At 42.9% G+C, this 16,396-nt stretch overlaps 1 protein-coding gene across 1 annotated transcript; it reads left to right on the forward strand.

Moving 5' to 3' along the window:
* The first annotated feature begins 11,899 nt into the window (after positions 1-11,899).
* On the forward strand, positions 11,900-13,512 carry LOC131248452 (uncharacterized). Its single transcript, XM_058248730.1, has 2 exons — positions 11,900-12,983; positions 13,124-13,512. The coding sequence occupies exons 1-2, from the start codon at positions 11,900-11,902 to the stop codon at positions 13,510-13,512; spliced, it is 1,473 nt and encodes a 490-aa protein (XP_058104713.1).
* Positions 13,513-16,396: the final 2,884 nt, after the last annotated feature.

Genomic DNA, 16,396 nt, shown 5'->3' on the forward strand with positions numbered 1-16,396 from the left:
TCTTTTTGTTTCAGCCCGTTTTAAATAAGCTTGTTTGGTAAATCACATTTTCAAAACCATAAAAAGCTCTTATTTGAAATATGAATATTTGGTAAAACATTCAAATAAGAGCTTTTTTAGGAGTAGTTGACATCATTTTTAAAGATTACAACAACTCCATTATAAGAGCAATCCGGACGTTTGTTTTGGTTGACCCTTGATGTGGACCGTCCATTGTATGGGGCTGACCTTGATGTAGGTCATCCATCATGTAGGGCCCGCCATCAATGCTAATTATTCTTTGTGGGGCCCCTCAATGTCCACTACTCAATGATGTGGAATCCACATTAGATGTGTCCATCGTGTGGGCCCCACCTTCGAAGTAGGATGTCCATCATATGGGGCCCACTTTTGATGTCCACCATCCTTCATGTGGGGTGCACCTTCTATGTGGATCTTCCATCATATTGGGCCACTTTGGATATGGGGCATCCTTCATGCGAGACCTTAGATGTGGACCATCCATTAGGTGGGGCCCAATTGATGTGGACAGTCCATCACGAGGGGCCACACTTTGATGTGGGCCATCCATCATGTGAGGCCCACTCTGTCCATTATGTGGGCCACCTTGATGTGGACCATTCATTATGTGGGGCCCCACCTTCAGTATGGGTCATTCATCATGTGGGCCCACCTTTGATGTCAACCGTCTATCACGTGGGCCCACCTTTGATGTCCATCATCCATCATGTGGATCTCACCTTTGATGTGGACTGCCCATCAAGTGGGGCCCACTTAACATGGATGGCCCATCATGCTAGTCTACACTTTGATGTGGGCCATCCATCATGTGGGGCCCACCTTTGTGTGAACCGTGCATTATGTGGGCCCACCTTGATGTGGACCATTTATCATGTGGGGGCACCTTCAATATGGGTCATTCATCATGTAGGCCCACCATTGATGTCCACCATCCATCATGTGGGTTCCACCTTTGCTATGGACTGTACATCATGTGGGGCCCACTTGATGTGGATAGTCCATGCGGGGCCACATTTTGTTGTGGCCCATCTATCATGTAGGGCCCAACCTTCAATAAGGGTTGTTCATCATGTGGGCCCACCTTTGATGTCAACCTTCCATCATATGGTCCCACCTTCTATGTCCACCATCCATCATGTGGGTCCCACCTTTGATGTGGGTCATCCATCATGTGGGGCCATACTTTGTTGTGGGGCATCCATCATATGGGGCCCACCTTTGATGTGATCGTGCATTATGTGGGCCCACTTTGATGTAGACCATTTCATCATGTGGAGCCCCAGCTTCAATATGGCTTGTTCATCATGTGGGCCCACCTTAGAGATTGTAAAGAGAAGAGAAGAGGGTAAGATAGGAATTACTTCAAAAGTTTAAGGATAAACTTGTCCAAAAATTAATAAAAAAATGTAACCCGCTTAAGCCAAATAAGCTCTTAAAGAAAAAGTGGCCTCCCCATCACTTATTTTTTAAGAGCTTTTTTGCTAGTTATTAAAAAAATAAGTTCTAAAATTAGAGCTTTACCAAACAGTCTATTTCCAAAATAAGGGCTTGTTTTTTTAGAATAAGCAAATAAGCTCTTATTAGTAGAGATGCCCAACGGCCCCTAATTTTATCATTTCTAGTCTTCCCACACATCCATCTCAACGTCATCATATTCACAACGTACCTCCTCTTCTCCGGTTGCCTCTTAATTGCCCTTGCCCCGATCTTATGTTGGAATATTTCTAACACTTACTCTAATTAAAGTAAGCTTAGAAATAAAGAAAACATTTTCCAACAGTTAGTAGAATCTTGTCAACTAAATTGAATATCAAATATCAAATTAAAACTTGGGCTATCAGTTTCTTTTGCTGGAAAATTATAGTTTGGGATTGCATTTGAAAAAAGGAGATGGAATAAATCAAATACAACATTAGCTTAGTTACCTGGCAGTATACAGGTTGGTACTTCCAAAACAGACCTGGTACAATGGAGTGGATGGTTCGTTCTCAGATCATTTGGTTTGAAAAATCTGATCTGTAATGATTCATCAACTTTTTATTTTGCAACTTAAAACAAAATTTTTAGATGTGTTTATCACATATTTTGTGACTAATTTTTGAGGAGAAAGAAAATGATTGAGGAGCCGGAACTATGCAAAGGGTAGATCAAGGTTTTGTCAGTAGCGTGCTCTAAGAGATGTTGGTGTAACCAGGTTATTGAGTTAATGAGATCTTGATATCCAAATTGCAAAGAAAAAAAAAAAAATACCCACAAGAACAATGGAGTACAGAGGAAGAAAACTTCTATTGATATCAAAATTTTTTTCTCTTACAAAATTTAAAGAAGCACCACACTTAGAAAATTATTCGAATGACTAACTATACCACCACTAATGCAGGGGCATTTTCACACTGGGCTTGAGTGGGGTAGCCCGTGGGATACGGGGACACACTCGGGGTGGGTGACCCATGTGATTTGGGGCCCACGGTGGAGGTCTCGTGTTCGAGACTCCTCACCAGAGGTGATTAATGCGCATTTCACACCGGGCTCGAGTGGGGTAGCTGGTGGGATGCAGGGACACATTCGGGGTGGGCGGCCCATGTGATTTGGGGCCCACGAGGGTGGTTCGGCCGAGGTCATAGCCCATGAGATGTGGGGCCTGGGCTATAAGATAAATGGATTAATTCGCCATACTCTAATAGTTCGAGCTTTTAGAGCAATTGGTTAATTGTCCTGCATCAACCACGCCTCCATTTATAGATTCTAAAGGAATGCCTAATTGAAATCTCTACATTTATAGATTCTAAAGGAATCCTTAATTGAAATCTCTACAATTAAGAGAATTAATCACGATTTAGTACAAACTAATGTAATAATTTTTCATATGGCAAAAGCCTAATAAAAAGAAAACATGGAAAATAATTAATCTCTAAAATTAGCCAATATTTTTAATCATATCTTTAAATTACCCCCCCTCCCCCAAAAAAAAAAAAAAAAAAAAAAATCTCAAAAATAGTAAATTATAATCCTTGATTTGAGCCCCTAAATTTGTCAATAATCATCCCAAAAATCAGCACATGTTGGGCCTTTGATGGGCTATGGGCTTATGTCTTGCTGGGCCCTACAATGGGCTTGGTTGGATCTAAGTGAGTTGTGGGCTTGCATCAATTCTCCCTGGCTTTGAAAGAACTCGCCCTCAAGTTGGAAACCAATCTTAACATTTGAAATTGTACTACCTCTACAATGAATCTTCTTCTTCTTTGGTGAAAGCCGGTAGTGCAATCCTAAGTGTTGGCTTGGTACAACCTTTGTTGGAGCCTACTGTAGATGACCTCTCTTTTGCTTGCGCTTTTGTGGGTGCCAACTTGTTTTTTGTAACTTTAAAGTTCTTCGTGTATCTTGCAACATTTGCCCCGTTTTTCATGCCATTGTCATCTTTTGCAAATGTGCTTCAATTTGAGGGTCAAGACCTACTTGCATGTCTATCATTGTGACCGTCACTATCATTGGATCAATCAATTGATCCATTGGTGAATTCAAGTGTAGGTCCAACGTTAATGGCATCAATCACTTTAGATGTCAACCTTTCCTTTGACTCCATGTATCTCTTCATCGTTTCCGGAATTTCTACTTCAATTCTGGGTTCTCTATCATGTTCCAACAATTAAAGGATTCGATAATTAGTGTCTTCATAAGCTGAGACTTTGGTAGAGACCTTTTCCTATGTGTCCACATGCTCTAACTTCGCTCTACGGATTCCCCCCACGCCAGAGCTCCCCCATGTGATTAGCGAGGTTACCTTCTATATGCATGAGTTGATTTACCCGCTCTGCGAGTATGTAGATCAATTGAGCTACTTGCGCGAACTCTTCCCGTGCCACCTCTTTCGATGCCGTTAGGATTTAGGAGGTGTGACATAGAGTCGAAAAATCCCCAAAGATGACCTGCTTTGATACTAAAATTGTGCAACCCAGTTATCGAGTCAATAAGATCTGGATACCCAAATTGCAAACAAAGAAATTTAAAACAAAAAAAAAAAACCTCACAAGAACAATGGATTAGAGAGGTAGAGAACTTTTATTGATATTAACATTTTTCTCTTATAGAAGTTAAACAAGAAAGAGGTGTATCTTTGGGGATTTATTATTTGAATGACTAAATATACCACCACCCCTTCTTTTATAGATTCTAAACGAATCCTTAATTGAAATCTTTACAATTAAGAGAATCAATCACAATTTATTACAAGCTAATCTAATATTTCTTTATATGTCAAAAGCCTGATGAAAAGTAAACATGAAAAATAATTAATCTATGAAATCAACCCATATCTTCAATCATATCAAATACATTTTCAATCATATCTTTAAATTAGCGCCCCCTCCCAAAAATAGTAAATTATAACCCTTAATTAATGCCCCAAAATCTGTAAATAATCATCCAAAAAATTAGCACATGTTGGACCTATGGTGGGCTATGGGCCTATGTCTTGTTAGGCCTTACAACAGGCCTGGACAGGTCTAAGTGGGCCGTGGGCTTGCATTAAATGTTTCTGTTTGCAAGAAGATTTTCATTGTGTCAAGGAAAGATGACAGTCAACTAAGGGGCTCGCTTGGAGATGGGTGGAGGAAGGGGAACAAACCAACAATAGGTGTCTACAAGGAAAAAGGGTTTCAGACTTAAAGAAACAACCCCTCTAGGAGTTGCCGACCATTTTCGTGAACGGATTCCCGTAGGATTGGTTTGAACACCACTTCTTTTGGGTGTTTGGACATTTCGGGAAGATAAATGATTTGCAATTCTGACTTTCAATAGGCCATCCGAGAGAAGGGGTTTTGCTTGTTTAGCTCGGCAGAGGTGGATATGGTGGTGGCTAACACAAAGGATTGCAATATGAAAGAAAGAAATTGTTTGTTCAGAGGGCCAAGTTCTGGCCGGAGGTTGCCAATAGGGAAGTAGGTGGGAAAAGGGAAGGGGTCGATGAAAGGGCTAAATTGGCTCTTGGATGATCAAATCCCAAGGTAGAGGTTATCTCGGGAGGGGGGAGTATGGCGGGCAAGGTGTTCTTTAGAGACACTCTTAAGGGGGATCCATCGAAGGAGGGGGGAGAGAGCGGGGGAAGGAAGTGATGGAGATCAGATTAGGGATCTTGGAAAGTAGAGAAAAAATCAAGAGAGGTAGGGGTGAGTGGGGCAGCAGAGGGAATTGTTGAAGGGGGTAGGGAGGGAATCCATAAGTTCCCTTGGAAGGAAGCAGGGTTAGGGTGTGGAAGAAGGGAGGGGTTGATGTGGTGGTTCATGTTAGCCAATTGGTGGAGGGAGCCTCCAATGCCCGTCAATGGAGTTTGGTAGCTACTATTAGGCAATGTTTTTCGTATTGTTATCGTGTGATGTATCGCACCCTTGGGATATAGATATACATTGGTTATTGCATGGGATATATTAGTTGTATCGCATAATATATCGTTGTTGTTGGGAAATATGGGGAAACAATGGGAAATTGATCGAATTTTTTAATGAAACTTCAGGGATTGTTAAGAAAGGCGCCAATACAAACCTAGAAATAAAAAAAATCACAAAAAACAAATGCATATAATAAGTTTCATTTTTATATGGTCCTAATCTATGCATTGTTTGACTGAATTGATACAACTTTATTCAAAGTCAATTCATAGAATTTATAAATATAAGAAGACATGTATGAAAGCACGAGCATTATATTCAAAAGCAAAAGAAGTAAAAAGCTAGAAATATACCCGTGGATTTCGATTTTTTTTTTAAAGACATTTTTAATTGAAAAATAATTTTTTTTCTCGAAAAATCCATAAATTGCCAAGAATGTGTAGATTATGTTCGATTCATGTTTGATTTCATATTTGGACACTTAAATTGCAACCAATTTGGAAAAAAATGGAGAAAATTTGATTTTTCCCCAATTTTCTGCAACTTAGATAATCTCCTCCAAATCTCGAAATTGAAGTTCCGTATCTATAATTTTTTATCCGAAACACGAAGAATCATGAATTTCTTACCATTTGACGCTATTTACAACATATAAAAACGGAAAAAAAGTTGAATCAAAACTAAAAACTATGCATGTTTTAGAATATGGCCCCAAGAAGCTTCTAATCTCGTTTTTGGAGAACTTCAAAAATTTTCTTCCAACAAACTAGAGTGGACTGGTCAAAATCACCTTATAATGTACTAGAGAGGTTTTTATTTTTATTTTTTTTGGCCAAAAAAAAAAACTATTTTTTCAATGTTTTTTGAAAAAAGGATTCAGGCAAAACAACCTGTTTCCTTTTATCCCTTTCAATATCGCACTCAGTGTCAATATAATTGTAAGATACATTAAGGAGGAGGAGTGGATATGTCACACAATATCGCAATATCGTGTGATATGTATATGTGTGTGTGTGTGTGTGTGTGTGTGTGTGTGTGTGTGTGTCTCGCGATATATTGCATGATACCACGAAAAATGGATATTAAAGTTGGGTTTCATGTCACCTAGCTAGGATAACAAATATATCATGGGATATATCACGTTTGGGAGGGATGTTTAGAGGTTGAGCCAGAGGAGTGGCTCGTCAAGAGTGGAGGATTGGACAGGGAAGAGTAAATCTTGAGGTCCCTTGATGATTCTGCTTTCTGGATTTCTATTTGTCCGGTGGTGGCGTTGGAGAGGTGGGATGCTAGGTCGACCTTTGGCAGGGAGGAGGTTTGGTTCGCTTTTATAGGGTTGCCATTGGAGCTTTGGAGCATAGAGGTTTTGCTAGAGACGGGATTGTGCATGGGTGAGGTTCTTCTTACAAATGATGCAATGACTTCCTGGGAGAACTTAAGCTCGACTAGGCTACTGCTGAGGAGGAAGAAGGTGGTTGAGGATTTGGCCACGATCTCAATGATTGTAGGAGACATTAGATTGGAGGTGTAGGTGGTCAGAGAAAGGGGGCGTTTGGAGGAAGAGTTGTAGGTGGTGGCGTGCCTGAGTTAAGGTAGTGTTCCGGAGCAAGGTAGCTTCTTTTGGAACACTTGTATGAAGGAGATGCTTCAGCTGGAAGAGGGTGTATGCGTGGTATCCGAGGTGTCGACGTGTGGCTCAATGGTAGATGAGAGAGACGAGGTTTGAGCGTCATGTGGCAACCTCTGAGAGAGTGGAGGGCCTGACATGTGGTGTCATGAGCAGCGACTATAATGGTTAGTTAGGTCTCAAGGTGGATGGGTGTTGAAGGTGGGAGGCTTGCGGGGGACCTTGCGTTTAGCAATGAGGTCGGGATGGGTGACACCTATCCCACTGTTATGCTAGAGGGCGGTGTCACCTTTATAGTGCTGCCAGGAGGATTTAATGCTCTAGTCAGGAGAGAGGACGACCAAGGCAGAGAGGCTAACACCCGTCCCTTTCTTTAGCAAACTATTTTCGACATTTCAAGCACTCCTGATCTTAGCACTACATGTGGCATAGCTTGTCTCTCAGGCGACACATGTGAGGAGTATATCACATGTGCTCCATATGCTTTTATGTTCATGTGTTGTGGACGACTTATCCCCCCACACATGCGGACCTAATGTTTCCTGTATCGTTATCACGTACCGTATCACACCCTTGGGACATGGAAACATATTGGTTATCGCATGAGATATATTGGTTGTATCACATAATGTATCGCTGTTGTTGGGAAACATTGGGAAATTAGTTGAATTTTTCAATGAAACTTTAAGGGATGTTAAAAAGACAACATTACACATTTAGAAACCAAAAGATTACAAAAATTAGTGCTCATAATTTTTGAGATATATATGTATACGTAATTGTGTACTGTATGTGTCTTTATTTGAGTGCATGTGTGTATATGTTTTGTATGCTCTTCTGGAGCACCATATGTACATATTTATCAATCATATGAGGGTTGTGTAGAGGAGTGTACACAACCCATTGCCCTAACCATTATTTTCCTCTCTCTTTCTGCACCTTCCTTTCCACCCATCCTATTGATTTCTTCTCAAACCTAACCTAGCTTGGTATCAGAGCTTGGATTCAACTTGCCTTTTGTTTATAGTTGTTGCATCTTGCTAATGCCAGCCTCCATATGATTGACGTCAGCGTTTGTACTATTTGTATGGCCATGTAGCAAATGAAGTGTATGGTTTGGTAGATCTTGATTTCAGAAGGATTATGGTGATTTTTATGGAATTTTTTGAGCTAGGTTAAGGCGAGTTTCGAAGCCCCCAAGGTATTTTTTGGAAATGGCCCATTGTGAGTTTTTTCTGAGATTTCTTTTAATTAGATGAGTTTTTCTGAGGAAGATCAAAAGGGGGTTGGTCGATATGACCGTTATTAGCTACCCCTAAGAGTTGTTTGCAAGGGGAATGGTTTTTTCGTAGTTTTTGGGGAAGATTGGGGGTATGGTTATGATGTATCTCTCTCTCTCTCTCTCTCTCTCTCTCTCTCTCTCTCTCTCTCTCTCTCTGTTTCTTTTTTTTTTTTTTTTGGTGAGAGCTTAGCTGAGGGTTGCTGTCCAACATTAGGCATGTTTCTGTCTCTTCCTTTAAGTTTTCGGGTTTGGTACATGGAAGTTCTGATTTTCGAGTTGTGAGGCCTGTTGGCTATACAGTAAAAGTTGGGTGTATTTGCCATTTTCGTGTGATTTGGATTCCTCTTGTGGTTCATATATATCTGGTCATTCTCCATCTTTTCTTTCGACCAAGTATGGAAGATAGGTTTTCTACCGGAGCCCTTATGGGGCTTTTCAATGCTTATGCATTGTTGATCACAACTGTCAAGTTAAATGGGAACAATTACTTGTAATGGGCCCAATCCGTCAAGCTTTTCTTGGGAGGAAGGGAGCTCCTTTCTTATATCTTGGATGATCCTCTAGATTCAACTGATGAAGGATTTAAAACCTGGACTAAAAAAAATTACCGGGTCATGGTTTGGCTTCTAAACAATATGGAGAGCACCGATAGCAATACTGTTATGTTTTTAACATCGGTTCAAAAGATATGGGATACTATCTGAGACATGTATTCTGAAAATTGTAATATATCTAGGGTGTACAAGTTGATTTCGGACATATCTAAGTTTCAACAAGAATCTAGAAGCCTGAAGGAGTACTTTACTGTTTTACATGGTATGTGGGATGAGCTGGATATGTACCATCCTCTCCCATCTCATTGTAGTCAAGATCATGAACTCATCCGAAAACAACGTGAGGAGACTCAAATCATGCAATACTTGTTACCAAATCATAGCTATGGAGCCCTTCCCCCCTTTTTTAGTTGTCTACTCTCTTGTTCAGAGGGTTATTGACCCATCCTCAGTTGTACTCGTCAATCGTGTTGATGATGGATCTACATTCATAGCTAGTAATTGCCTTTTGAGCTTTACTTCTTGGGCTTCAAGTTCCACTTGTGCTCCTAGTTATGGTGGTAGATCCAGAGGTTGAGTCCCTGACTGAGGCGGTCGTGGTAACTGCATTGCCTCATGAGGTGTCAGCTTTAGGTGATTCAATTACCCTCTCTCAAGAAGCATACGATGCCTTGATGCGCCACCACTCATATGACCCAATCTCTTCTTCCAGTGCTAGCTTAGCCTAGTCAAGTACTGCACTCCATGCGTTCTCATTTCCTTCTTGGGTCATCGACTTTGGAGTTACATCTCACATGACTGGTAAGCTTTATCTGCTCCAATCTTATCAACCTGCTAGTCATTCTAGTTTTGTTACAGTTGCCGATGGCAATCACTTTCCCATCTCTGGGAATGGATCCATTACCCTTTCTCCTACCATGCAACCATCTTCTGTTCTTCATGTTCCTTCCTTTCCATTGAATCTGTTGTTTGTTAGTTCTTTTACTAAATCATTGCATTGTTCCATAGTATTTTTTCATTCTCATTGTGTATTTCAGGATCTCTAGGCGGAGCAAACGATTGGTGGGGGTAGTGAACATGGCGGGATTTACTTTGTCGATGATACCCTCGCTAGTCCTATTGGTGCTTTGTCATTAGATAGGAAATCTGTGTCTAGATGGCATTGTTGTTTTGGGTATCCATCTTTGTCAAGACTTAGACTTATTTTTCCTTCTATTTATACTATTAAACCATTATGTTGTGATACCTGTGAGTTTTCTAAGCATCATAGAATTGTGTTTCCTCCCAGCTTGACTACGAGGAAGTCTAAACCTTTTGAATTGATTCACTTTGATGTTTGGGGCCCCAGGCCTGTTGACTCCATTCTAGGTTGCAAATACTTTGTCTCTTTCGTTGATGATCATTCTTCCATGACATGGATTAATCTTATGAAATTCAAACATGAAGTTTTTAATATGTTTGACAAGGAGCATCTCTGTGCTGACGGCCCCATCAGTAGAGCTCTCCCGTGGGAGGAGTTTTCCATGTTTGGCAAGGAGAACATTTGGATCCTTATTTGGGATATTCCCCTCGAGTGCTGGTACGATGAATTTTTCATTAAAGCGGCATCTCGAGTTGGCTTCCTTCTCGAGCTCGATCCTAAGACCAAACTCGGGTCGGAACTCAGTGTCATCCGTGCCTGGGTTAGAAGAAAGAAAGGTCTCCCTCTTCCGTCACATATTTGTGTCAAGATCGATGATCGGATTATTCTCCTTCCGGTCCAGAAGGAATCATTTCAACAGGCGCAGCCTTGTTGGGGAGATGTGTGGAGGGCCAAGGCGCCAGCGAGGCCGCCATTATTGAACTTGCAGGAATCAAGCTGGGAAGGAGCTCATACTGCATGCACCAGCAGACCACGGAATCGAGGGGGTGTCAGTACCTCTGCTGTGCCTGCTTTCTTCGACGGCGTTTGGCCTTTTCAGACGACACGTGGCAGTCTCTCCTCAGCGTCCGGGTCCCGTTTCGCAGACGAAATCCCTGTTGCAAGCACCACTCGATTCGGGATGGCGGATATGTCGACGCGTGTCCACGTCTCGTCTGGTTCTCATCGGGATGGAGACCCGTTAGACGGCCAAATGGCTGGGGTGTTGACACTTGGCCCTACTTCCCATCATCGGCCGCCCTCGAGTTATGACGAAGTAGGCGAAGGCACGGCTATTCGACGCGTGGAGGCGAATCGTCTTTTCGAGAGCTGTAAAGGTGCCACGTTGGATGTTTGTGCGTCATCCCCAAGGCTGACGTCACTTGTTGATGTAGGGTCCATACCTACGGGTCCTTGTTCTTCGTGGTTCACCATCTCTCCGTCTAAATGGGGTCCATTTCAGCTATCCGATCCTGTGCCGCTCAATCCCAGCCCTCTATTGGTCGTGGACCCGCTTTCTCAACCCGTCAGACCCGACCGCCTTCAATTCCCAAACTCTATTCCTACATCTCACGACCCCTCTCCCTCTCTCCTGGGCGACGATATCTCTCGTGAGGATATGTCAGAATCTCTTCTTTCTGAATCTGCCTCATCCATCCCGTCCTCTCCTATCAATTCTGCTTTTGTTTCTAGGGACTGAGCTGATCTTGGCCCCTTAACTCTGTTCCAAGAAGAGACCCCTACAGAGGTCATTCACGCAGAGCCTCTCCAGATGTGTTCAGATCTCCCTCAGCGGCACCAGGGTCAGAATTCCAACATCTCCATGGAAAGGAAAAGTAGAGAAGAAATCTACAAGGAGATCCATGATAAGAAATGGATCAGAGATGCAGTAGGGAATGTGGGCCGTTCTTTGGGCCTTTCCTTCGGAAACAGGGAAGAAGACTATACTGCCCTCTTCCACTTCACTGAAAACAGGGGCAGGCCCCTTCCTACACAGAAGCTCCCAGCTAAACACGTCTCCCGCTCCGTTGGTAATAGAGAGCTTCTCCGCCTCAAATTGTTGCCGGCTACTGCGTCTATGTCTTCCATCAGGCGTGGTAGGAAGGGTTCTCGGGGCAGCTTGGTGCCCCAATGATTGTTCTCTCCTGGAATGTTCGAGGATTAGGCTCTAGACAAAAGCGGAGCCTGATCAAAGGGTCTATCAGGAGAAAGCAACCGGATGTTCTGTGTCTTCAGGAAACTAAAGTCCCGAAGTTCTCTAAGCAGCTCCTGGACTCGCTTTGGGGCGATCAAGATGCTGATTTCGTATCTCTAGACGCTTCGGGGTCCTCAGGTGGTATCCTTATCGCTTGGAAATCTTCCAAGTGGGACCTCCCAACTCTTTCAGGGGCCTTTTCTAAAGCAGCCCTCCTTCAAGATAAGTATTCCTCTTTTCGCTGTATTGTCATTTCAGTTTATGGCCCTACAGACGACTCCTTACGGCCTAATTTTTGGGAAGAACTGAATGTCATTAGACAGTCTTTCACAGGGCCCTGTTGCTTTGTGGGCGATTTTAATGTCATTCGCTTTCCTCACAAGCACTCTCGTCGTCGACGCTCTTCTAGCACCATGCATTATTTCAATGACTGGATTCAAGCCCAGGAACTGGTCGATCTCCCCCTCTTTGGTGCTAAATTTACCTGGTCTAATGGGCGCAGATCCCAGATTCAATTCAGACTCGACAGATTTCTGGTTTCCTTAGAATGGATTGAGGAGTTTCCTTCTCTGTCTCAGACGACCCTCCCTCGAACGACATCGGATCATTGCCCCATCCTTCTCTTGGTTATTGATGATGACTGGGGCCTTAAACCCTTCAAATTCAATCCGGCTTGGCTTCGCATCGACGGCTTCCACCAAAAAATTGTGGAGTGGTGGTCCTCCTTCCCTTCAGAAAGTTTTGCTGGCTACAGTTTTATGAATAAGTTCTGCTTGCTTAAGGAAAACCTAAAGGTTTGGAAGAAGGAGGTGCTTCGGAAGAGAGAAACCGAAATGGAGACTCTGTTCGAAGAGCTTAATCTGATCGACTCTGGGTTGGAAGGCAATGATCCCTCCCTGGAGATGTTAACCAGGCGTATTCAAATCATTCAATCCATCTCATCTAGATGCCTGGAGATGAACTCTCTTGGAAAATCAAATCGCGTTCCAAATGGATTTCAGAGGGAGATAAGAACACCAAGTATTTCCACAGTATTGCTAACATGAGGGCTCGGGCGAAAGCGATTCACAGTATATCAGTGGAAGGGAGACAGATTGATGATAAAGAAGAAATTTCGGATGCCGCGGTTTGCCATTTTTGATCCCTCTTTTCTTCTGAAGGGTGGTCCAGACCTCATCTGGATGCTATCCATTTCCGCTCGCTCCTCAGCTCGGAGGCAGAGCGCTTGGAGATCCCCTTTACGGTTGATGAGGTGAAATCGACTATTCATTCGATGGGCGGAGAGAAATCCTCGGGGCCTGATGGTTTCCCTATGAGCTTCTTTCACGTCTTCTGGGATACTGTTCACCCGGATATCATGAACTTCCTCAATGAATTTCATGCAAGGGGGAAACTCTCTAAAGGCATTGGTGCGTCGTTTATTGCCCTTATTCCCAAAGTTCCAGGGGCTTCTTCTTTCTCGGATTTCAGGCCTATTAGCCTCATTGGCAGTCCGTATAAAATTCTGGCAAAACTCTTTATCTTTACGCCTCGCTTCTGTGATGGATAGACTGATTTCCAAATATCAAAACGCCTTTATCAAAGGCAGGCAGATCATCGATGGTGCACTGATTGCTAACGAAGTTCTTCATGCCTGTCATAGGGCCGGGATCAAATCGGTTTTTTGTAAGCTTGACATTGAAAAGGCCTACGATCATGTGGACTGGGGTTTCCTCCACTATATGCTTCTTCGGATGGGTTTTGGTCACAAATGGAGGACGTGGATGAAGTCGTGTGTTGAATCACCTCACTTCTCGATTCTGCTGAACGGAACCCCGAAAGGTTTCTTGCTTAGTTCGAGAGGTCTTCGTCAGGGCAATCCTCTCTCCCCTCTTCTGTTCTATCGCAGTTGCTGCTCAAGGGCCAAGAGGCTAGCCTGTTCAAGGGTATTTCGAGGCTAGGGGTTGCCTTACAAATTTCTCATATTCAATTCGCAGATGACATGTTGATTACTTGCGAAGCGGATCCTGAAGCCATCAAAAACCTTCACACAACCTTCAGATGATTCGAGGCAGTATTAGGTTTACGTATCAACATGGCTAAGTCCAAGGTCTTCGGTATCAATGTCTCAGACCTGGAGCTAAATTCCTTTGCATTGATCCTAGGCTGCTCTATTGCCTCTTTTCCGACTTTCTTTGTGGGCCTTCCCCTAGTATTGGGATTTCGATGTGGGACAAGGTGGTCGAAAAATTTCAAAAGTCTCTGGCCAGATGGAAGTGCAGGTTCTTGTCTATGGGGGGTAGACTCACTCTTATAAAAACCGCTTTGTCAAACGTCCCCATTTACTTCATGTCCCTTTTCCCCTGCCCCTCTGCTGTTTTGTGTCGGATCGACAAGCTGAGGAGGGATTTCTTGTGGAGCGGCAAGTAACACTAGAAGAAATTCCACCTCCTCGATTGGGAAGAGGTCTGCAGGCACTTTCGCGATGGAGGTGCTAGCATTAAAAACTTGAAGGTGATGAACAAGGCCCTCCTAGGTAAATGGACGTGGAGGCTCGGATCGGAGCCGCATGCTCTGTGGAATCTGATCATTAAAGGGAAATATGGGTCGTCCTCGGGAGGCTGGTGGACAAGGGACTCCTTCGCCTACACGCATTTGGAAAGGAATCATTCGCTGCAAGCAACTGGTAATTGATAATGTTGTTTATCAATTGGGCAATGGGTCGTCTATTTGGTTTTGGGAGGACAGATGGATCGGGGATAGATGCTTAAAGGATACTTTTCCTGGCATTTATTGCCTTGCAGTTAAGAAAGATTGTCTTGTCAATCAGTTTTTCACCTATTCGGAGTCTGGGGTGGTTTGGGACATTACCTGCCGCAGACATCTTCACGATTGGGAGGTCCCTCTCATCGCAGATCTCTACCTCTGCTTATCCACGGTTTCTCCTGCCCAATCTAAGCCGGATAAAATTCTCTGGTCAAAAGATATTACCTCCCAGTTCTCGGTGAAGTCCCTCTACAATAATCTCATCCCCACATCCCTCCCCACCTCCTCCATCTCTCCGTTTATCTGGAAATACCCTATCCCCCCCTAAATTCATTTACTTTGCTTGGCTTGCTTCTAGAAACTGGATCCTTACCGTAGACAATCTTATGAAAAAAGGAATGCAGCTCTCCAACATGTCTTTGTTGCATGGCCAGCGATGAATCGGTGGACCACCTGCTTGTCCACTGCCCGTTTGTCTCCCAGATCCGCAATGATTTTCTCTCTCGTTTTGATGTTGTCGGTTGCGTGCCAACATCTGCCTCCTCTTTTCTCACTTACTGACACGGTTTTAAGCTGGGTAGAATCACTTCTAAGATTTGGAAAATGGCTATCATGGCTATCTGGTGGGCAGTTTGGATGGAGAGGAATGATAAGTGTTTCAACAATGTGCAAGCTTCAACCGCTAAAGTGGGATCGAGAACGAAGCATCTCCTTATCGATTGGGCCTCTAATGCTCCTCTCCTTAGAGATTTTAACTTTCTTCTGTTAGGCTTGTAATTTCCTTTCCGGTGTTTCGTTTCTGCTATCTCAGCAGGCCATTTGTACCCTCTTTCTTTTTCTAATATATTGTTCGTTACTTTTAAAAAAAAAAGTTTTTAATATGTTCAGGGCCTTTTACAATGAAGTTGTTAATCAAATTCAATGCTTGATGAAAGTTCTTTGTTCTGATAATGGGGGTGAATATATGTCGAAAGCTTTCTTGACAAATTTGCAAGATAATAGTATTTTGTCTTAGACTTCTTGTCCAAGGACCCTTCAACAAAATGGAGTTGCTGAAAGGAAGAATCGTCATCTTCTCGAAGTTATTCGTGCGCTCCTGCTTGGTATGAATGTTCCAAAACGTTTTTGGGATTATGCTCTACTTACTGCTATCTTTTTTATTAATCGCATTCCTTCTAGGATTTTACATAATAAGTCTTCCTTTGAACTTCTACATCCTCATGATAAGGCTTTTCTCGTCTCCCAGAGTTTTTTGTTGTACGTGTTTTGTTCATAAACTTGATGGCAGTAATGACAAGTCCTTGGTCTGATATTTTTTTTTCCTTTTGGGATATTCACGATCCTAGAAGGGGCATAAATGTTGTAACCCCTTGACTCACAAAAAGTATGTGTCAACGGATGTCATTTTCTTTGAGGATGTTCCCTACTTCTCATTTGAATGACATTCATTACACATTCATCTTACCAATCAGGGGGAGATTGTGTTAAATCCACCTATACCTCTTCCAGTTCCCTCTCTTGATGAAGACTCACATCTTTCTCAACTTGTCAAGCCATTGCGTGTGTACCAATGATGGCTGAAATCCCCTACCAATCAGCCTTCCACCATTCCATCCACTTCCAATGGAGATCCATGTACTATCCCTTCATCTTCTTATGATCTCGCTATTGCTTTACGTAAATCTAAT

Source organism: Magnolia sinica, chromosome 1, assembly GCF_029962835.1.
Source record: "Magnolia sinica isolate HGM2019 chromosome 1, MsV1, whole genome shotgun sequence".
In the NCBI taxonomy this organism is placed as follows: Eukaryota; Viridiplantae; Streptophyta; class Magnoliopsida; order Magnoliales; family Magnoliaceae; genus Magnolia; species Magnolia sinica.

Bases quoted from the DNA above. Each gene is read 5' to 3' on its own strand.
- LOC131248452 (XM_058248730.1), top strand. From the start codon at position 11,900: ATGATTGTTCTCTCCTGGAATGTTCGAGGATTAGGCTCTAGACAAAAG. The intron at 12,984-13,123 runs GTATTTCCACAG...TTTCTTCTGAAG, and splicing joins GAGGGAGATAAGAACACCAA to GGTGGTCCAGACCTCATCTG.